Below are 23,736 nucleotides of genomic sequence, written 5' to 3' on the forward strand. Positions count from 1 at the left end.
TAGGCTGAGCCCTCTGGTCCTAGACTCTCCCACTACAGGAGGCTTCCTTTCTACATCCACTTTATCTATTTTTTCCAACATTCCTTAGGTTTCAATGAGATCCTCCCTCACTTTTCTAAACTCCAGCAAGTACAGGCCCCAGAGCCATGAAACACTCTTCATATGTTAACCCTTTCATTCTTGGGATCACTCTCATGAACCTCTTGTGGATACCCTCCAATGCCATCACATCTGCCCCGAAACTGTTCACAATACTCCAAGTAAGATCTGACCAATGCCTTACAAAGGCTCAGCATTTCATCCTTGCTTTTGTATTCTAGTCCTCTTGAAATGAATGCTAATGTTTCATTTGCCTTCCTCACCACCAACTCAGCCTGCAAGTTAATCTTTAGGGAATCCTACACAAAGATTCCCAGGTCTCTCTGATCTTTGAATTTTCTCTCCATTTACAAAATGGTCATGCCTTTATTCTTTTTGTCCATGTGCATGAGCATGCACTTCTGGACATTATATTTCCATCTGCCACTTCTTTGTTCATTCCCTCAATCTGCCTAAGTCCCTCTGCAGACACCCTGCTTCCTCAATACTACCTACCCTTCCACCTGTCTTTGTATTGGCCACAAAACCATTGAATCCTTCAGCCAAATCACTGACACACAACGTGAGAAGTGGCCCAACACCAACTCTTGCGACACACCAGTAGGTACCAGCAGCCAACCAAAAAGGACCTCCTTAATCCCCACTCTTTGCCTCCTGCCAGTCAACCAATCTTCTGTCCATTCTAGAAACTTTAATTATACCATGGGCTCTTATTTTGTTACACAGCCTCACATGTGGCACCTTGTCAAAGGCTTTCTGAAAATCCATTCACTGACTCTCCTTTGTCTATCCTGATCTTTCCACCACTGAAGTCAGGCTAACTGACCTATAAGCCTATAATTTCCTTTCTTCTGCCTCCTCCCCCACCTTCTTAAAGAGTGGAGTGAAATTTGCAACTTTCCAGCCCTCAGGAATCTAGTGATCCTTCAAAGATCATTACTAATGCCTCTCTTTAGCTACCTCTTTTAGAAACTTGCAGTGTAGTCCATCTGGTCTGGAAGACTTACATTCCTTCAGACTTTCCAGCTTCCCAAGCATCTTCTCCTTAATAATAGCAATGGCACTCACTATTGCCCCGACACACTCACATTTCTGGCATTTCGCTAGTGTCTTTCACAGTGGAAGTGATGCAAAATATTTCAGTTTCTCTGCCATTTTGATGTCCTTCATTACTACCTCACCAGCATCAATTTCCAGCAGTCCATTTTCCACTCTCGCCTCTTTTACTCATATATCAAAAAAAATCTTTTGGTACCCTCCTTTATATTGACTAGTTTCCCTTCGTATTTCATCTTTTCTCTCTTTATGGCTTTTTAGTTGCCTTCTGTTGTATTTTAAAAGCTTCCCAATCTCCTATCTTCCCACTAATCTTTACTATATCATATGCCTTCTCTTTTGCTTCTATGTTGTCTTTGACTTCCCTTGTCATCATGGTTGCCTCATTCTCCCTTTAAAATACTTCTTCATCTTTGGGATGTGTCTTTCCTGCACCTTCTGAATTTCCTCCCAAAAGCAGCAGCCATTGCTGTTATGCCATCATCCCTGCTCATGTTCCCCTTCCAATCAACTTTTGCCAGCTCCTCTCTCACACCTCCATAATTCCTTTTACTCCACTGTAATACTGATACATCTGATTTTAGCTTCTCCTTCCTAAACTGCAGGGTAGATTCTATCAAATTATGATCTCTGCCTCCCAAGGGTTCCTTTAGCTTAAGTTTCCTAATCAAATCTGGGTCATCAGATAACACCCAATGCAGAATTGCCATGGAGCTTGTGGGCTCAACCATAAGCTGCTCCGAAAAGCCATTTTGTTGATATTCTACAAAATCCCTCTCTTAGTGTCCAATATCAACCAGATTTTCCCAATCTACCTGCATTTTGAAATCCCCCATGGTTAACAGAACATTGCCCTTTTTACATGCCTTCTCTATCTCCCATCAGGGCTTTTTTACCCTTGCAGTTTCTTAACTCTACCCACAAGGATTCTACATTCAACTCTAAGGATTTGATTTCATTCTTTACCAATAGAACCACCCTACCCACTTTACCTACCTGCCTGTCCTTTTGATACAAGGTGTATCCTTGGATTTTAAGCTCCCAACAATGATCTTCTTTCAGTCACAACTCAGAGATACTCACATCATACCTGCTAATCACTAGCTGTGCTACAAGATCATCTATCATATTCTATATACTGCATGCATTCAAATATACCTTCAGTTCTATATTCATTTTAGTTTTTGGCTCCCTGTTAGTTTATCTCATCCCACTGACAGCAATTTATGCCCTATTATCTATCCTTCCTCACATTCTTACTACACTCTTCATCTGCTGGTATACCAACTGCCCCATCTTCAGCCATCACTCCAGTTCCCATCCCCCTGCCAAATTAGTTCAAACCCTCCCTCTAGCAACCCTGCTTGCAAGCATATTGGTTCCTTTTGTACAGGTCATACCTTCCCCTGAAGAGATCTCAATGATCCAGAAATCTGAAATCCTGCCTCCTGCACCAGTTCCTCAGCCATGCAGTCATCTGAAAATTATCCTTTTATTACCCTTACTGGCACGTGCCACAGGCAGCAATCCAGAGATTATTGCTCTGGAGTTCCTGCTTTTCAGCTTTCTGTCCAGCTCCCTACATTCTCTCTTCAGGATCTCCTTCCTTTTCCTACCTGCATCATTGGTACCAATATGTACAACAAAATCCTGCCTCACCCCTTAGAATGCTGTGGACTCGATCCAAGACATCCCTGACCCTCTGCACCTGGGAGATAACATACCATCCTGATGTCTCTTTCATGTCCACAGAGTCTGTTTTCTGCTCCTCTAATTATAATCCCCTATCACAACTGCACTCCTACCCCCCACCCATTCACTTCTGAGCCACAAAGCCAGACTTAGAGCCAGACACCTGGTCACTTACCCCAGTAAGTCGTTCCCCCAGCCCACCAGTATCCAACATGGTATACTTATTGAGGGGAATAGCCATAGGGGTGCTCTGCCCTGGCTGCCTATTCCCTTTTCCTTTCCTGTCACTCAATAACCTGCCTTCTGCAACTTAGGAGTGACTGCCTCCCTGTATCAATCATATTTCCATATGAGCCAAACGTCATTGAGTTGCAGCTCCATTTCCTTAATATGGTCTCTAAGGAGCTGCAGTTCAATGCAATTTGTGCAGATGTAATTATCAGGAAGACTGGAGGTCTCCCAAATTTCCCATACCTCACTCAAGGAACATACCAATACCTACAGATCCATCCTATAGTAAGTAAAAAACTTACTAAAAACTTTTTTACTTATTTAGAACCTTTGCCTATGCTTGCCCAAGTCTGTTCTCACCTAAGCCTATTGAGCCAAAGCCAGACCACTCTAACAAAGTCCCACTCCAACAATGGTCAATCTGCTTGAACCTCTTTTCTTTTTATTAGCCCCATGTTGACTGCTGCCCACTGAGAGAAAAAAGAACAAAAGGACATAATATGCAGTGTAAATAATGGTCTTTATTTTTTTTATTGTTATTTATAAGATACCTCCAATTAAGTAGACACTAAGAATGTCCGAAACATCATTGCACTAACATCATTGCAATCTGCTCATCCATCATTATCAAGTCAGAGTAAAATATTGGAATATCTAAGCCTTACATCTCATTCTTCTGAGTTTTTGGATCAAGGAACGGATTATGCTGAGTTCAGGAATGCTACACCTCTCAAATAGATCTTCAATGTTAGCAAAGACCTCTGATAACAAGGGATGTAAAACCAAATCTCATCTTGACATAGGTTAACATAAAGGTGTTCTGCTGAAAATAATCAGGGCAGTAACCAAAATTACATACCAACTCTTCATAAGACTGATTGTTTAATCCAGATTTCATCTCACTCAGAAGCAATGAATTTATATATTGTGAAAGGCAAGCAAAATGTATTGAAATCAAGTCTAATTAATGCATCATAACCATTTCATGTAAATAATTGTAATGTAGTTGGAATATACAAAAACATGATAGTTTTAATGTACAAGTTTAACAGGATACAACATATTTTTTTCCCCAATACACTAGCTTAGACCGAGCCAGAAGCTAGTACTTAACAGTGTGAAAAAGTCTTCCAAAAGAACAGTTTGCAGGGAGCTTTCTGCTCTCTCCGAGGGATTCCTCCAGCTACTGACCTCCCCTCTCGTGAACTCTCTTCTGCCTCTTCTGTGTTCGAATACGTAAAGCCACTTTCAGAAAGATGATCATCAATCTCCAACAAGCCAGCCAGCAGCTTCAAGATCAGTGACTTTTTACTTTTGGTCAACTCCTTGGGGATAAACAAAGGAAAAGAAACTTTAGAGATTCTGCAGAAGGTAGAAATGTTGAGAAATACACACAAAATGCTAGAGGAACTCAACAGGTGAGGAAACATCTATGGAGAGAAATAAACAGTCATAATGTTTATTTGAGTGACAGAAAGAATGTTGACAGAAAACTAATTTTTTTCCTGTCTATTTGCCTCAACAGATTAGCTGGTAGTGAACATGGCTTATTCACTCAAACCAAATGCGGCATTTTTCCCAAGCTAAATGAGTGTGTTTCCTGTCCACTCATGCTTTTTATATGCATTTTGCTATTGAAAACTATTCATCCTATTCTGCTCCAACAAAATACTTCAGTTCCCCAATACCTTTACTTCAACATTTGGTATGTCCCCATCAACTCCTAATGATTTTAATTGATGCATTACAGAAAGCATTCTGTGTGGATGCATTATGACATGGTATTGTGACTATTCTACACGTGACCGCAAGGAAATGCAGAGAAGTGTGGACACAGCTCAGCACATCACAGGAACTAGCCTCCTCTTCACAGAATGTCTATACTCCTCACTACCTCAGTAAAGCAGCCAGCATAATCAAAGACCTCACCCATTCGTTCTTCTCCTCTCTCTCATCAGGCAGAAGATACAAAAGCCTAAAAGGAGGTCCCAATAGGCTCAACAACAGCTTTTACCCCTCTATAATCAGACTTGAGAATAGATCTTGTACGATAAAATGGACTTTTGATCTCACAATCTACTTTGTTATGATCTTGCACATTATCGTTTACCTGCAATGCACTTCTTCTGGTAGCTTTTACACTTTATTCTGCATTGTTATTGTTTTACGTTACTCTACCTCAATGCACTGTGTAATGATATGATCTGTATGAACAGTATGCAAGACAAGCTTTTCACTTTATCTTAGTATGACAATAATAAACCAATACCTTAAAAAATCTCTCTTTAACTTTTACTGGTTTGATTTTTTTCCCATATCTCCCCACTTAGTATTTCCAGCAATTTTAATTCAATACTCCCCTTGCAAATATTTCCACATCTGCCTTCCTATTCAATCATCTGGGCAAACTACCTGTATTCATTCCGCTCACCTGAAGCTTCATTCTCTCTTCCAGTGGGTCGGTGCCCTCAACACCCACGAGAAGCAGCAGAGACACCACACTGATTGTCACTAGCCACTTCATGCTCGGGCTCAATCTTCTGAAATGTTAAATGAACGGCAAACTCCTCAGTCTATTCCACAGAAACTATCTCCAGCTCTTTTATAGCAAAACACTGACGCACAAAAATTAATGAACACAATCACAGCTTAATAGTCAATGTGCACCATTAACCCAATAAAAGCCTGCAAGCTCAGTGTATATAAAGAGTGACAGCTTCATCTAATTGTAAATGGAAACATGGTAATTGAGGGACATCATAACTGACTAATTGTACTACATTTTTCACTTCAGGTTTCTTAAATTTATGATACAAATAGATGAAAGTTTGTAATATTCTTCATTAAAATTGCAGCCCAATTTTAATGAACTACCTATTAAGGAGGTTTATAGCTTCCATTCAGAGACATTTCTAATCATACACACAAAAACATACTTTCAAATGTCATAAACATGGAATTAGTTTCTGATCAGGCAGTTCATTAGAAGTGAACTAAACTATAAAATTGAGAAATTATAATTCTCTGGAAGAGCCATTACTAGCATCTTGTGCAGATCAATTACAGGATATGACCTTCTCAAAATAAAACTCAAAATTTCTTAGATGGTTTCCAGGATACTTTTTCTATACATTACACCTTTAAATAGTTTTCTTTCTCAATCATTAATTTCACAAATTGAAATCAAGTAAATTACACAACTGACCACTCATTTCACTGGTTTGCAATTACAAATCTCAAATGTCTCACCGGAGTGCCCCCTATGCTGTTTACAGAAACAAACCACCCGATTCAAAGATCAAAGTAAATTTATTATCAAAGAACACAAATGTTACCATGTGCTTACCCTGCTTATACAGCACAGAGTAGACCTTCTGGCCCTTCTGGGTAGACCTTGCTGCCCAGCAATCCCCCAGTTTAATCTTAGCCTAATCACTGGACAATTTACAATGACCTACGAATTTACAATTAACTTACGAACCAGTGCATCTTTGGACTGTGGGCAGAAACCAGAGCACCAGGAGGGAACCAGGCGTCACAGGGAGAACGTGCAAACTCCTTCCAGACAGCAGAGCAAATTGAACACAAATACTGGTACTGTAAAGAGTTTGCTAACCACCACACTACCATGCTGCCCCAATTTTCTCACAGTAGAGAAGAAATACAATAGAATCAATGAAAATATACAGTCTAACAAATAACCAATGTGCAAAAAACAAACTGTGCAAATATAAATACTGAGAACATTAACTTGTAGAGTCCTTGAAAGTGAGTCCATAAAAAGAAATACAATAGAATCAATAAATAATTACATACATTGACTTACAAACAACCTATGTGCAAGAGAAGTTGTGCAGATACAAATAAAGTAATAAATAAATAATACTGAAAACACGAGTTATAGAATCCTTGGAAGCGAGTCCATAGGTTGTAGAATCAGTTCAGAATTGAAGTGAGAGAAATTATCCATGCTGGTTCAGGAGCCTGATGGTTGTAAGGTAATAACTGTTCCTAATGGTTGAATGTAATAATTGTATCTTAATCTGGTCCAGATTCACCACTTACTCAGAATACAAAATGATATGGTCCACATAATAGGCCCAATAACACCAGGTTGAGTCCAGCTGAGTTCTTTGCCCTGCGCACAATTACTGTGAGGTGCAGGTAAAATGAAAAACGTTTTTGCGGTAACATCATAAGTACAGGCAACTGTAGAATATAAATTGTACATAAATTATATGCACAAGAAAGTGAAGAGAAGAGAGACATTAGTGCAATAAAACAAAATCAGGGACAAGTTGATAGTTGAACAAGGGGTCCTTTGTGGCACATTCCTGAAACTAGTAGTGAGGGACTTCAGGTTGACTATAGGAGCGAAAAGAGGACATGACCTGGATGATGGATCCTTCGAGGCCATCAAGTCTGCTCCTCTATTTCATCATGGCTTATTCACTTTCCTCTCAACCCCAGTCTTTTGCCTTGTCCTGTAACCTTTCACATCCTGACTAATCAAGAACATATCAACCTCCGGCTTAAATATATCCATTGGCCTGGCTTCCACAGCCATCTGTGGCAATGAATTCCACAGATTCATCACCCTCTGGCTAAAGAAATTCCTCTTCTCCATTCTCAATGGATGTCCCTATATTCTGAGGATGACTTTGATCAGGGCTGACTGGCTCTGTGGCCTATATGAAATTGAACTGACATGGCGCTAAGTTGAACTGAACATTCTTAGACTGCTTCAAGGCTCTATGGTTTGACATTTAATGTTCTGTGCGTTATGTACTCATATTTTACCATTTGGACGATTTGTTTTCTTTTTGTACATTGGGTGTTTGATGATTTGCTTGAGCAGGTTCCATGCTGTTTCTTTGTTTTGTGGCTGTAAGTGGGAAGACCAATCTCAGGTTTGTATACTGCATACATACTTCGATAATAAATGTACTTTGAATCTTTGAGTTACCTACAGGCTTCACCTCGAATAGCACCAACCTACTGGATTGAATTGCTAGTTCATAAAATGTAGCAACATAATTATGCCATTTGGCCATCGACTCTGCTCCACCATTACATTATGGCTGTTTATTATCCCTCTCAACCACACTCTCCTGCCTTCTCCCCATCACCTTCCATGCCTTTTCTATGCATTCCATACCATATCATTCTGAGAACAGTCCTTTTTTCCTCCCTCATGCATCCACATTTAAACAAGTATACAAACTGTGGGAAGACATGTACAGTCTATTTATGATTCTTTGTATGTGAAGCCAACAAGGGAGCTTTGGAGCATCCTGTTCCAGTCCATTCTGCTTTCAGCTCTTAAATTGCACCACTTTGGTGTAATTTAATCGGCGTTGAAATGTTGTGCAGAAAAAGGTGCTAATTTGTACTTTGATGCAAACATCATTCACAGTAAACATTATTAAAAGGAAAAGGCAAAACAGTGCTTTAAGGGAATGCTTGGCATAATGGCACCCTTGTTTCAGTGCCAGTAGTTTAATAGAGTGAAGAAAATTATTCTGATCTGTAAAACAGAGCAAAACAAACTGATCAGATTTGATCAATCAATATTCCACCGGGTAGAGAATACTATTTTTGAAAATACAATTGATAATAATCTTCATACAACAGCCCACGTCTTTGTCATGATGTGCCAAAATGTTTTACAACCTACTAAATATTTTTGAGGTGTAGTTATTTTTGTAATGTAAGAAACACAGCAGCTAATTTGTGCACAGCAAGCTCCCTCAGACAATATTATTTCCATTATTTAAGGGATTTTCAAAAGATAAATATTGGTTAACTACTAGCTCTTCCACAAAAGTATTGTCATCAAACGTTTTACGTTCAACTGAGAGTAGATGACATTACCTTGTGTCTCATCCAACCCATCCAACTATGCAGAAGCACAAAAGATTCTCCAAATGTTGGAAATCTTGAGTAACACATACTAAATACTGGAGAAACTCAGCCAGCATCTATGGAGGGGATTAAACAGTTTTGGATCAAGTCTTTATTGGGACTGGAAAGGGAGAAGCGATGAAGGACTCCTAACTGACCACTACTAACACAAGGCAATAAAGGACTACTAAATGACCATTACTAACTCAGACAATTAAGGATTATTAACTTAAGGCAAGGCAGTGCCTTTTCAAACCAAATATAAAACAGAAAGTTCACTTGATAGAAGTTGAATTAGAAATAATTATGGCAAGGAAACACATTCATCTCTAATTGACAGAGGTAAGAGCTGAAATTGGCATCAAATTAAATCGTCTGTATTTGCATTAGAAAATGTTTAGTATAATGAATCACTGGCATTGCTAAGAAAATAACCTTCAATGATGAGTCATTGGAATTCTTTGATGTTAATGTTCAATCACTGAGTATACTCAAGATGAATAATAGGTTTCTGGACTTGGAAGAAACCAAGGGATGTGGGGAGTAGGCGGAAAAGAATAGAACCATTATCTTATTGACTGTCATGAGAGAGTCAAGTGGAAATGTTTTCTACTACTGCTTCTAATGCTTTTATGTTATGAGGATAACATAATAAATGCATTGCGAGGATATGCTGAGCAAACTAGGACTTTTCTCTTTGGAGTGAAGAATGAGAGGTGACTTGATAGAGCTGTCCCTCTGCCCTGGGAAAAAGTCAATGGCTACCCACTTAATCTATGCCTTTTATTTGAGTAAAAGAATTGATGGTTGATGTATTTAAAATAATGTATGTAACATTAAATTGGCTATTTCTGCCCTCAGGGGCGGGTGGGGGGAGAATAAAAGGGTATCTGGCTGCTCACTCAATGTCTCTTAATCATCTGGTATCAGCTACTTTGGTTCTAGATAAACCATAAATGATAGTTCTTCCGATACTTAACAATCGCTCATTCGTTATTTGCCATGTTGTATGACATGGGCAATCATGGTCTTTCCATGACTATGATTATCTTGGCAAATTTTCCTACTGAAATGGTTTGCCATTGCCTTCTTCTGGGTAGTGTTTTTACAAAGCGGGTGACCCCAGCCATTATCAATACTACTCAGAGATTGTCTGCCTGACGACAGTGGTTGCGTCTTATGATATTCACCAACTACTCATCCGACCATCCACACGACCCTGATTGGGGGTTGGGGGCTTAAGCAGGCATTAACATGAATCTCTTGTTGGGCTTCCAGCCAGGTACACAAACTTGCCTCACCATCGCTTGCTCCTTCACTGTTTGTGGCAATACTTTAAACACAATTTACCACAGAAAAGGAAATTTTAGTGATTTTTTTAGTGGGATTTCTTATATTTTTATATTTCTTATATTTTTGACTACCAGAAACTGTTGCACATGATCAGTAGTGCCACCTTAACCATAAATTAAATAGCATTCAACCTAACGAGTGCTTGTTATGTTAGAAATTACCTTTCATGCCCCTAGACTAGAACTAGCTGGATTTCATTCTCTAGTAAATCCTTTGTCTTGCACTGTATTTGTTGCCAGAAAGCAACAAGTTTCACAACATATGTCAGTATACCATATAGAAAATAGGTGCAGAAGTAGGCCAATCGGCCCTTCTAGCCAGCACCGCCATTCACTGTGATCATGGCTGATCATACACAATCTGTACCCCGTTCCTGCCCTCTCCCCATATCCCTTGACTCCGCTATCTATAAGAGCTCTATCTAACTCTCTCTTGAATGCATCCAGAGACTTGGCCTCCACTGCCTTCTGGGGCAGAGCATTCCACATATCCACCACTCTCTGGGTGAAAAAGTTTTTCCGCATCTCAGTTCTAAATGGCCTACCCCTTATTCTTAAACTGTGGCCTCTAGTTCTGGACTCACTCATCAGCAGGAACATGCTTCCTGCCTCCAGCGTGTCCAATCCCTTAATAATCTTGTATGTCTCAATCAGATCCCCTCTCATCCTTCTAAATTCCAGTGTATACAAGTCCAGTCTCTCCAATCTTTCAACATATGACAGCCCCGCCATTCCGGGAATTAACCTTGTGAACCTACGCTGCACTCCCTCAATAGCAAGAATGTCCTTCCTCAAATTTGGAGACCGAAACTGCACACAATACTCCAGGTGGGGTCTCACCAGGGCCCTGTACAGCTGCAGAAGGACCTCTTTACTCCTATACTCAATTCCTCTTGTTATAAAGGCCAGCATGCCATTAGCTTTCTTCACTGCCTGCTGTACCTACATGCTTGCTTTCATTGACTGATGTACAAGAACACCTAGATCTCGTTGTGTAACAATACATAATCCTCACAATACTTATTCCTTATCCATCATCACTAGAACAGATTTAGATAGTCATTTACTAAATTTACTGCTGTGATGAAGGAACAGCAGTGGATGTAATGTATATGGATTTCAGCAAGGCATTTGACAAGGTACCCCATGCAAGGCTTATTGAGAAAGTAAGGAGGCATGGGATCCAAGGGGACATTGTTTTATGGATCCAGTACTGACTTGCCCACAGAAGGCAGAGTGATTGTAGACGGGTCATATTCGGACACCAAGTGGTGTGCCTCAGGGATCTGTTCTGGAATCCTTACTCTTTGTGATTTTTATAAATGACCTGGATGAGGAAGTGGAAGGATGGGTTAGTAAGTTTGCTGATGACACAAAGGTTGGAGGTGTTGTGGATAGTGTGGAGGGCTGTCAGAGGTTACAGCGGGACATTGATAGGATGCAAAACTGGGCTGAGAAGTGGCAGATGGAGTTCAACCCAGATAAGTGTGAAGTGGTTCATTTTGGTAGGTTAAATATGATGGCAGAATATAGTATTAATGGTAAGACTCTTGGCAGTGTGGAGGGTCAGAGGGATCTTGGGGTCCAAGTCCATAGGACGCTCAATGCAGCTGCACAGGTTGACTCTGTGGTTAAGAAGGTGTAGTGTATTGGCCTTCATCAATCGTGGAATTGAATTTAGGAGCCGAGAGGTAATGTTGCAGCTACATGGGACCCTGGTCAGACCCCACTTGGAAGTACTGTGCTCAGTTCTGGTCGCCTCACTACAGGAAGGATGTGGAAGGGTGCAGAGGAGATTTACGAGGATGTTCCCTGGATTGGGAAGCATGCCTTACGAGGATAGGTTGAGTGAACTCGGCCTTTTCTTCTTAGAGCAATGGTGGATGAGAGGCGACCTGATAGAGGTGTACAAGATGATGAGAGGCATTGATCGTGTGGATAGTTAATTGTACTGTGACTATCCACACTGTAATTCAGTGAACCTATGTACAGTTAGAGATTTTATATTAAGCACTAACCTCTCTAACACAACTGTGCAAGGTGTGTTATTACCTCCATTAAAAAATATTAAGATTCCTTTATCCAAATAAATACAAGATTCAGATCAAAATTATAATCTAACTTTATTAATTCCAATCCCACAATGAATTAAACACACGTGTTCCTCCTGTGCATCTTCTAACCCTTTTCATTAAGGCAGCCAGATAAATCCAAAGGAAGTCTTCTGCATTATTAACTGTATAATAGGAAAGTCATTCAGGAAGCCTTGTGACATAGTGACAGTATAGCAGAATTACAATGTTTTTCCTGTTATATTATACTTTTTTCTCACATTAAGCCAAAGTCTCACCAATAAACAAAAAGTCTCACCAATGTGATTGTGAAACTGGCTTTTAAGACTTTAAGTGAACTAATCTGCTTTAAGTGGGTTTACTTGGAGTATTCTTGTACACCATCAGGAACCATTTGAATAACAAGATACTTAATCACAAGCATGAGAAAATCTGCAGATGCTGGAAATCTGAGCAACACACACAAAATGCTGGAGGAACTCAGCAGGCCAGGCAGCATCTAGGAAAAGAGCGCACTTGACATTTCAGGCCAAAACGTCGGCTATAATCTTTTCCTAGATGCTGCCTGGCCTGCTGCGTTCCTCCAGCATTTTGCGTGTGTTGAACAAGGCATTTAAACTGAGGCTCCATCGCTATTTGGTGCCCATCTACACTTGTACTCACTGCACCTCTCTTATGCCTGTTATGCTGCTGGTGTTTCAGGCAGCAATGAAGGTCCTCTATCTCTGGTGATGTTCAGGGCTTCTTCCATCGTGTAGCTTGGATTTCACTACTGTCAGTCATGCAAGTTCTGGATGGAAACTCAGGAATACCATTACACTCAGATGTAGGAGGATTTTTACTGCCATTTCTGTAATAATTTTTTTAAACCAGTCAGATTTGTTAGCCCTGAGCTGAATCCTCAAATCTGGAGGACTGGTGGACCACTCTTAGTCTGTTCTCTAAACTTTGAACTGTTTGGCATCGGTGACCAAGAGCCAAAGTGTAAAGCCCTGATTCCAGCCTACATAGATCTCCGGGTCATTGAGGGACGCTGGCCACCAAAACCTATGACAGTCCTCTTGGAGGCTACTGCTCATCTGGAAACTTTGTAATCATCAATTCACTAAAGCCTTAAATGAAAGCAATGCACACAAAAATGAAAGCTCATTTTTCTTAAGTAGCAATATGACATTTGCCAAATAATTCAATTTACTTTCCCATTAAAGATGAATGTGATTGAAAATAAATCATTTCACAGGAACAAAGTTATTGTCCCCTTTGAGCGGTAACTGTAGCTATTAGTGGAACAAAAAGTCTTAAAAGAATGTGATTTTTGATCTTGTATTGGTACCACTGAAAAATGATGGCAATGGCTGGCTATCTGCTACACCTCTATTACCTTGATTTGATCTTGTGTTGATGTCTCCTAACTTAATCATGAGGTCCTGAGCAATTCAGGACTTTCCTAATCATCAAGTCCTACAGAAATCCTTCAAAGTGCTTGAAGGGGTTGGGTGAAGGTTGATGCTTCTGTTGCTGCTTGTCTGTGGTAGGGGGAAAGGGTATCTTGGGGTTCTGATGTTTCTGTCTTTCACTCTTTAAGCTTATTTCGTGGGTGTCTGCAAAGAGTTAAGAATTTCAGGTTGAGTACTGTATACATTCTCTGAAATTAAACTGAGCCACTTGAATATTTTCAATATTGTAGACGTTCAAAGGCCGGCTGGTGGCGTAGTGGCATCAGCGCTGGACTTTGGGGCGAGAGGTCCTGAGTTTGGGTCCAGCCAGCTCCCGTTAAGAGCTGGTGCTCTCTTATAAAAAACTCACCCGGCAGAAGGCAATGGTAAACCACTGCTGTAACTTGCCTGGTACGTGATTTCCCAATATGTCAGAGCGGCGTGGAAAGAAATCGTCCACTACCTGGAAATAATTCCAGATGTGTCATACCATAGACATCAAACTTACTACTAAAATTTAAATTGTTTTTCCACAGAATCTCTATGTAATGTATAACTTTGACAAAGTTGTTCAGTGGAGAGTATCCTGACTGGTTTCATCACAGCCTGGTATGGAAACACCTACACCCACAAACAGAAAAACTTACAAAAAGTGGTGAATCCATCACAGAAAAAGCCCTCCCCACCACTGAGCACAACTCCCAAAGAACTCAACAACCCACCTCCCTGCCCCATCATGGACCTGCTGTCCCACTTGTGGTCTTTGGTCCTGCTTAGGCCTCTTCAATCACCTCATAACTCACAAAACTGGAAGAAAGCAATCCTCAATCCTGTTGGATTGTTCCAAGAAGAAGGATTCATATTCTTCAAACTAGACACACAAGAAATCCAGTCTTTATAACACTTTGGCATTACAAAGTACTGTATGCGAGTAATACATCCATCCCATTGATATTAAGGATCAACTAACTTTACATCTGTAGGCTGCTTGATCCATCATCAAGGACCCCCACCATCTAGGCCATGCTCTCTTCTCGTACCAGCTATCAGGAAGGAGGGACAGGAGCCATAGGCCCTCATCAACAATTATTACCCTACAACCATCAGACCCCTGAACCAGCATGGATAAACTCACTCACCCCAACACTGAACTGATTCCACAACCTATGGACTCACTTTCAAGGACTCTACTACTCATGTTCTCAGTATTATTTATTATTATTACTTTGTATTTGCACAACTCATCTTCTTTTCCACATTGGTTGTTTGTTGGTCATTGTTTGTAAGTAGTTACTCATTGATTCTATTGTATTTCTTTGTTCTACTGGGAAAGCCCACGAGAAAATGAATCTCAAGGTGGTATATGGTAATAACAACAGAAAATATTGGGGGATGTCATCAGGTCAGACAGCATCTTTGGAAACTGTCGACATTTTGGGCTGAGACCCTTCTTCAGGACTGGAAGGGAAGGGGAAAGATGCCAGAATAAAAAGGTAGGGGGAGAGGAAGAGGGACTAACTAGAAGGTAATAGGTGAAGCCAGGTGGGTAGGAAAGGTAAAGGGCTGGGAAGGAAGGAATCTGATAGGGAAGGAGAGTGGATCATAAGAGAAAGGGAAGAAGGGGCACCAGGTGATGAAGCCACAATGGGGAAAAGAAGAAGAGGAAAGGGGGAGGGGCATAATATTTTTTTTACCTGAAGAAGAAATCTATTCCTGCTAGGATCACTCTCTTTGTGTCTATTCATCCCTCTTCCACTAATCTCCCTCCCGGTACTTACCTCTGCAAGCAGCCAAAGTGATATATCTGCCCATTCATCTCCTCCCTCATCTCCACTCAGGGCCCCAAACAGTCGATCGATGTGAAACAACACTCCGCCTGTGAATCTGCTGGGTTCATCTATTGTGTGCGGTGCTCCCGATATGACCCCCTTTACATTGTTGACCCATCGTAATTGGGGAACTGCTTCATTGAGCATCTACGCTCCATTCACCAAAATCGGAACTTCAAACATTTTTATTCTAATTCCTATTCCATCATGTCAGTCCAAGATGAGGCCACTCTCAGGGTGCAGGAGCAAAATTTTATATTCTGCCTGGGAAGTCTCCAACCTGATGGCATAAATATCGATTTCTACTTCTTTTAAAAAAATTCCCTCTTATCTCCTTTCACGTATCACTTCCCACTGGTGTCCCTCCTTCTTCCCTTTATGGTCCACTCTCCTCTCCTATCAGATTCATTAATGTCCAGCCCTTTACCTTTCCTACCCACCTAGTTTCACCTATCATCTTCCAGCTAGCCCTTCTTCCCCTACCCTCACCTTTTTAGTCTGGCGTCTTCCCCTTCCTTTCCAGTCCTGAAGAAGAGTCTTGGTCCAAAACATTGACTGTTTATTTATTTCCATGGATGCTGCCTGATCTGCTTAGTTCCTTCAGCATTTTGCATATGGTGCTTTAGATTTCCAGCATTTACAGAATTGTTTGTGTTTACGATATGGTAACATATACGTACTTTTGACAACTACTTTGAACTTTTGCACTGTGCTTTATATGGTTTGACCTTTTAAGTACAAAATTTAATTCTGTAAATCAACATATTGAGGTGAATTCAAAGCAAATTAACATTACTTTTGGAAATCTGAAAACTGTGAATCTCCGGCTCCTCCATGTGATCAATCAAATAAAACAGCATTATTTTGCTTATTCACTGTTGTTCGTTTGTGATTCTATTCTGTGTTAATCATACTTCTGAACCACACACAAATGCAACACTGACTTTGCCAATGCAACACTATGACAGATCTGGTAAGCAAATTGTTAGATCTGATGCTCAAGGATACTCCAGGTGAACACACAAGCTGAGTGCCAGTTAAATGCCAGACTTCTCTCTAAGGAACCATTATCATCTTTCCATTTCCCACTCCAGATGCTATGTGTCCTTGTGCTAATTAGTGCTGAATGATGGAGAACTGTATTGTGAACTGACGCCAACTGGGAATTGGGTCAAGACCTTTCAAACTCACTTCAAATGGATTCTTATTGCTGCTAGAGATTAAAGTCTATGTTCTCAAATCCTTCAGCTGAATTTCAACAAAGATGTATTAATGAAAGAGCAGTGTTCTAGCTCACAAAGCTATTGAGTCTATATGAAAAATACAAATCCATTTGGTGTGTCTTCATTTCTGGTCACTTGAGACTTCACTCAGGATTAAATCTATATCAATATGTCAAATTAATTGCACCAATGATAGAAATTTACACCATATTTAACAGAAGAGCAGATTCAACATCACAAACATAAATTTCATCACTATTACTCTGAAATTTCATTTGAGGTTTAAAATTCTGAAGGTTCAACTACAAAACAAACCTTTGCACTAATAAAACAGGAAGCTTCAGGTTTTTGGAATTCCAGGCATTCATACACAACATGGCCAGACAGTAAAATGCTGTAATATATTTAGAGCTGTTAAGAGATATTTAACCAAATCCGCTGCTTGATGTATAGTCATAACAAGGTTCAGAATACAGAGTCAAAGAGTCATAGAACACTACAACACAGAAATAGGCCCTTGGGTCCACCGAGTCTATGCTGAACCCTTAATCCCATTGATCTGCACCCAGACAATAGACCTCAATACCCCTCCCATCCATGTACCTCTCCAAATTTCTCTTAAATGTCTCATGACAAAAAAATAACCTTAGCTTTGAGGTCAAGGAATTGTGGATTTACTTTTGTCTACATACTTCCTAATAAATTTAACCCATTTAAAATCACTCATGGTAACCCAAGGCCACAATAAAATTACAAGTTTATAGAACTGATCAAACAAATTTCAAAATATGCAACTATAGACAAAATCATAATAGACCAAGTACAGCCAACTGTAATGTTCTAAATCAAGCAAAAGAAGGCCTTGCTCTCCCAAACACAAGTACAGAATTGTTCAGAGGGCAACTTCAATAAAACATTAGCTCTATATATGGAAAATAATCTACTTAAACAACCTTGAGTGCTCCGAACTATGATTGTTCATTTACTTACATCTTTGCTTACTTTGTAATACCGCCATCAGGAAGGAGGTAAGGCCTCTTATGTGTTTAGGAAGCTTAGGAACAATTTACCCTTCAACTGTCAGGGTCCTGAACCAGCATGAATAACTTCATTCACCCTAATATCAAACTGATTCTACAACCTATGGACTCACTTTCAAGAACTCTACAACCCATGTTCTCAACATTATTTATTTATTGGTTGGTTGGTTGGTTGATTTCGATTATCGGGGATTTTTGTATTTGCACAATTTGTCTTCTTTTGCACATTGGTTTGTCAGTCTCTGTGTGTAGTTTTTCACTGATTCTATAGTATATTTTTGTTCTACTGTGAATATCAGCATAAAAATGAATCTCAGGGTAGTATATGGTAACATATATGTACTTTGATAGTACATTTGTTACCTGTTTGTCAAAGGTGGGAGTTGGAGGGAAGGGGAGACCATTTTATTTTTACACTATTGTCTATTCAGATGCCTTTGCCATGTCTTTTGGCAGTTTTCACTCTACCCCAAAGCCCCCACATTTAGAAAAGAAGTTTGAAAATAGTACAAGAACATCTAGATTTACCTCTACTTCCAGAGTATATACCTCTACTTATAAAATTACAAAGCAACTTTATAATTGCTTCAAAGTTCAAAGCAATTATAAAAGTATGTACAAGTCAACTCCTCCATGGACAGTGCCATGCCCGGCTGTGAAAGGAGGAGAATTGGGCATGAAGCTGGCATCCCATCCAATAAAAACCTAAAGCTACAGAAATGCCAACAGAAGCTCCAAAGACCTCGTCTCTAGGAGAGGAAAGATCTCTGACGATGGGCTACACCTGGGGATATCTTGAAAGACTAGCCCTGGATAGAGGACTGTAAGGGCTATGAGTTTAAGTATTGTAAGTACTGTGTATGATAGAAGAAATTAGAATGCAAATAGAATAAATTCCCAATATCTCAGGAACAGTGGCTGCTGACTTTTCCTGTGCATTCCCTGCTTTCATAATGATTTAGCAGTATTCTACAGCAGGGTTATAAGCAAGAATGACTAATGCATCTTCCTTGCAAGAAATGCTTTAAAAATTGTATTTATTTGTTTATTTATTTACTGAGGTACAGCATGGATTAGATTCTTCCGGCCCTTTTGAGTTGCGCCACCCAGTAATCCCCTGATTTAATCCTAGCCCAATTATGGGACAATTTACAATGACCAATTAATCTATCTATTGGTGTATCTTTGGACTATGGGAGGAAGATGGAACACCTGGATTAAACCCATACGGTTACAAGAAGAATGTACAAACTCCTTACAGGCAGCGCCGGGCATTGAACCTAGGTCGCCTGTACTGTAACGCATTGTGCTAACCACCACGCTGCTGTGCCACCCTATACAGCTATACAATGCATTAATATTTTAGTTTTACAATGCATTAATATTTTTTAATTTAATATGCATGGTAGTTTTGCTGCATAACCTATACACAAGTTGGTACCACAACCAGAAAATAATAAGCACTTTTTAATATGAATTTTAATTTGCCCAAAATTGGGGGGAAAGGTACCTTAAAATTAGTTGTCTAATTTATGATGCATGATGCAACCATACGTTATTCTCAATAGGAATTGGCTACAGTTTTCAAAATTAGTAGCCATGTGAACACTAACATCTCTTTTTCACATATACCTGGTGAATGTTGTTATTTTCCATAACATCTTAAGTTTTTTTTATTAATTCAGGTAGTCATTTAAGTTTCAAACATCCCTCTGCCATATCCCTTGAAAAGAAAGGCAAGAACATTTCTCATGGTAAAAGTATGTGAAGCTAAGTGATCTTACAGTCAGTCCTATTCCAAGTTTTCAACTGCAGGTTAGTTACTGGTGGTGTCTTCGTTTTCTGGTATTCTGGATTCTCCCTGGTTATCAGATTTTTTCTTTCCTTTTCCAGCAGTGATGAGTTTCTTTTCCTTCTGCTCAGCATTACTAGCAGCAAGTTCATTACATTTCTCTGTAATGAAGTTTTCCTGGGGAAAAAGACCTTGTACATCAATTAGTGAGCTTCAGGTTCATTAAAACACATGCTGCAGTTTGCAGAGTGGTCTATCTCTCACAACTCAGATGTCACTTTTATAGATTTTCACAAAGTTAACGTTTCAAGTCAGTTTCTTCCTGGTCCAGTTACCCTATTCAAAGGGTTCATTGTATTCAAGGACCTTCAAGGGATGAAAGCCATCCCTTAGTATCATTTTGTTAGTACACTGGGTAATCGACGGGATGTGGCAAATGGTGTTCCTCAAGGATCTGTACTTTGACTTGTAAAAAGGAATGAAGTGAGATAAATTTGGTAGACAGAACAGTAAAGTTCATTCTGCCAGTACAGTATACTTTTAAAATACCCAATAAAAGCATGATGCAAAAGTGACGTATGAATATCACTTAAAGCATCTTAACATGAGCAGGAGTGCATTGTAAGTTACTGTTTTGGTAACACTATCGTGGAGGATGTAAAGTGTGTTAAGTCTGCCATCATGAATTCATTACTGTTTTTAGTGGTGGACCTTGGAAGATTGTTGTATTCTCAAAAACACTCCACACTGAGCTAGGTCATGATCTAATAGATCTGATACAGAGGTAAATGTAAGCGAGATGGAAAGACATCAGGCATCAAAAGAAGAAAAGTAAAAAAGAAGCTTAATAGTGCATTAAAGGTCTTAATCACTTAGATTAAGATTTAAAACTTTAATTGGAAACCCAATTATAACATTTGAACTCCTCACCTGACACTAAAATGAAAATTGCACAAGAGACCACAAAAATAATCACAAAAGAGATTCCAACTTGTATAACTTAAAGTTGACTGAAGAACTACAGGTGTGTCTGATTAGGAATAGACAAACTGTTAATGATGAAAATAAAACAGAGGTTCACAACCTGGGATCCACAAACCCCTTGCTTAATGGTATTGGTCCATGACATAAAATTGTTAGACAGTCTTACCCTAAGACAAAGGAGCAGAATTGGGCAAATCAGCCCATCAAGTCTGTTCTGCCATTCTATCATGGCTAATTTATTATCCCTCTCAACTCCTTTCTTCTGCCCTCTTCCCATAACTTTTGATGCCCTTACTAATTAAGAACTTATGACCCTCCACTACCAATAAAATAGAAGCACAGTGTAGTATTTTACTAAATTATTCAGAACAGATCCTTTGTTTTGTGGTGAATTCAATTTCAGTAATTGTGTACAGTTGCAAAAATATGTTTGAAAGCCCTTTGCAATTACCTGGTTTTCTGCATTAATTACTCATAAAGTGTGGTCTGATCTTCATCTAAGTCATAATACACAATCTGCCTAAACTAATAACAAACAATTGTACTTTTCATGATCTTTAGTGAAAATAGTTTTATCATTCACAATCCAGGCTGGAAAAGTATGTGAACCCTTGTATTTAATCATTGGTAGAACTTCCTTTACAGCAATAATCTCCACCAAATGTTTCCTGTAGCTGCTGATCAGACTTGCACAATGGTGAGGAGGAATTTTAGACTATTCCTCCTTACAAAACTGCTTCAGTTCATCAATATTTATATGATACCTTGCATGGACAGTCCTCTCCAGGTCACGCCACAGCACCTCATTGGTTGAAGGTCTGGACTCTGATCAAAACACAAATTTTCTTCTTTTTATGCCATTCGATTGTTGATTTACTCTTTTGTTTCAGATCATTGTCTTGCTGCATCTTCCAACTTCTACTTAGCTTCAGGTGACGGGCTGTTACCCTGACATTCTCCTGTAAAATGTCCCGATACAATTTTGAATTCATCGTTCCTGTAACTATTGCAATCTATTTCCGGCCAGAGGCAGCAAAGCAGCCCAAACCATGACATTCCTTCCACCATGTGTCATAGTTGGAATGAAGTTTTGGTATTAGAGAGCAGTGCCCTTTTCCTCCAAACACAGTGGTGTGCATTTTTGCCAAAAACTTCAACTCTTGTCTCATCTGTCCACAGAACATTGTCCTAGAATGGTGTGGAACATTCAGGGGGTCTTTTTCAAATCTGAGACATGAACAGCAGTGGCTTCCTCTGTGGTGTCTTCCACAAACACCATTCTCGATCAGTATTTTTCTTATAGTGGGCACATCAGCAGAAACTTGAGCAAGTTCTAGAAATTTCTGTAGGTCTTTTACTGTTGCCCTTGGGTTCTTTTTAACCTCCTTCAGCATTGTACATTGTGCTCTTGGTGTGATCTTTGCAGGACACCCACTCCTAGGAAGAGTAGCAACAGCACTGAATTTCCTCCATTTGTAGACAATTTCTCTTACTGTAACACTCAGGTCTTTTGAAATGTTTTTGTAGCCTTTTCCAGCTTCATGCATCTCTACAATTCTTCTAAGGTCCTTTGAAAGTTATTTTGATCAAGGCATGGTGCACATATACTGATCCTTCTTGAGAAGAGCAGGCTCTGTCAGTAACCTGACTTTGTGTGTCCTTTTTATAGGGCAGGGCTCCTCTACAACCCACACCTCCAACCTCATCTCATTGACTGAAACACCTGAATCCAAATAGCTTTTGTAGAAGGCATAATTTTATGAACCTAGACTGTGATTGTTTAAATTGTGTACTCAGTATTGATGAGAAGTACAATTGTTTGTGTGTTACTAGCTTAGGCTTGTGCTTGTCTATTATTGTAACTTGGATGAAGATCAGACCACATTTTATGAGTAACTAATGCAGAAAACCAGGTAATTGCAAAGGGTTCACAAACTTTTTCTTGCAGCTGTAGATGGGTGCATGAAATGGTTTGAGACCACACAAGAAAGAAAGGGTAGTCATATGACTGTGAGGGAAATGGAGGAATGTGGACATTGTATAGGCATAAGGGATTAGTGGCCACTTGGTTACTAATCAGTTCAACCCAATGTTGCGGGCTGAAGGGCCTGTTCCTGTACTGTACTATTCTATGGTCTAAAAGAAGCCTCAAATTTCCTGTTGCCTATTCCAGTTGGAAATACATGGTTGGAAGTCCAGTTTGTTATATACAGATGTTTGGCCAGGATAATATAAAGACATACAGTAGACCTTCTTTAGAATAGTTGGATAGACAACATCAGCAATAGATGCCAGCAAGAATCAAGGCCTCTGAATGAGCAGGAAGAAAGAGAAGTTATGATTTTAAGTATACCTTGCACAGATGATTAATTGTTCTTCATTGGTGCTTTTGACCTGCTGAGAGCTTCAGAAACAGCTCCAGTGAAATTTAATAAGTCAAACGTTAACGGAATACTAGGAACTTAACCTAACCATATTTATGTCCATTCCATTTTACCACAGAATTTTTATCTCAAGATATTAAATAAATTCAGAGCAAGACCTCTTTGTGATCTTAAGATGTTCTGTTATTCTGTCATTTAAAGGGCATCCCATTTACAACACTTTTTAATGGTGAAGATAAAGTTTTAACACAATTACAATAGTCATTGTAAATACAAAGAAAAGTGAATCTTCACCAGTGCTTTGCTTCTTCGTGCTAGCAGTTTCACATCATCAGTATTAATGGTGGTCCTCTTGCCATGCCTGTAGGAAGATATCAAAGTTAACTTCCATCAATTCTACATTAAATCTTGAAATTAAAATGAGTGTGCATCTTTCAGGGAGAAAACATTTGGAATCTGCATGACCAAATTTATGATATGTCTCACATTTTGTTGCAAATACATTATCCAGGTTTAAGTACAGTACTAAGTGCTCACAGCTGTTTTTCAGAAGAAATGTTACAAGGTGCTGTGTGTTCCAATGGTTCTAATTGTTATAGAATCACACAAAGAGCTCAATTTTGCCCATGTGACCTATTACCA

The 23,736-nt window shown here is 39.5% G+C and overlaps 1 protein-coding gene across 1 annotated transcript in view; it reads right to left on the reverse strand.

Annotated features, from left to right (window-relative positions):
- Positions 1 to 4,262: 4,262 nt before the first annotated feature.
- Positions 4,263 to 23,736, reverse strand: part of cenps (centromere protein S) — a 45,846-nt gene continuing 26,372 nt past the window's right edge. Inside the window, exons 4-6 of the mRNA XM_059952264.1 lie at positions 23,389 to 23,455; positions 19,719 to 19,903; positions 4,263 to 4,403 (exon numbers count right to left, since the gene is read on the reverse strand). Coding sequence (XP_059808247.1) covers positions 19,751 to 19,903; positions 23,389 to 23,455 — 220 coding nt within the window. The 3' untranslated portion in view covers positions 4,263 to 4,403; positions 19,719 to 19,750. The remainder of the gene's footprint in view (positions 4,404 to 19,718; positions 19,904 to 23,388; positions 23,456 to 23,736) is intronic.

This window comes from Hypanus sabinus, chromosome 27 (assembly GCF_030144855.1).
Source record: "Hypanus sabinus isolate sHypSab1 chromosome 27, sHypSab1.hap1, whole genome shotgun sequence".
Lineage (NCBI taxonomy): Eukaryota > Metazoa > Chordata > Chondrichthyes > Myliobatiformes > Dasyatidae > Hypanus > Hypanus sabinus.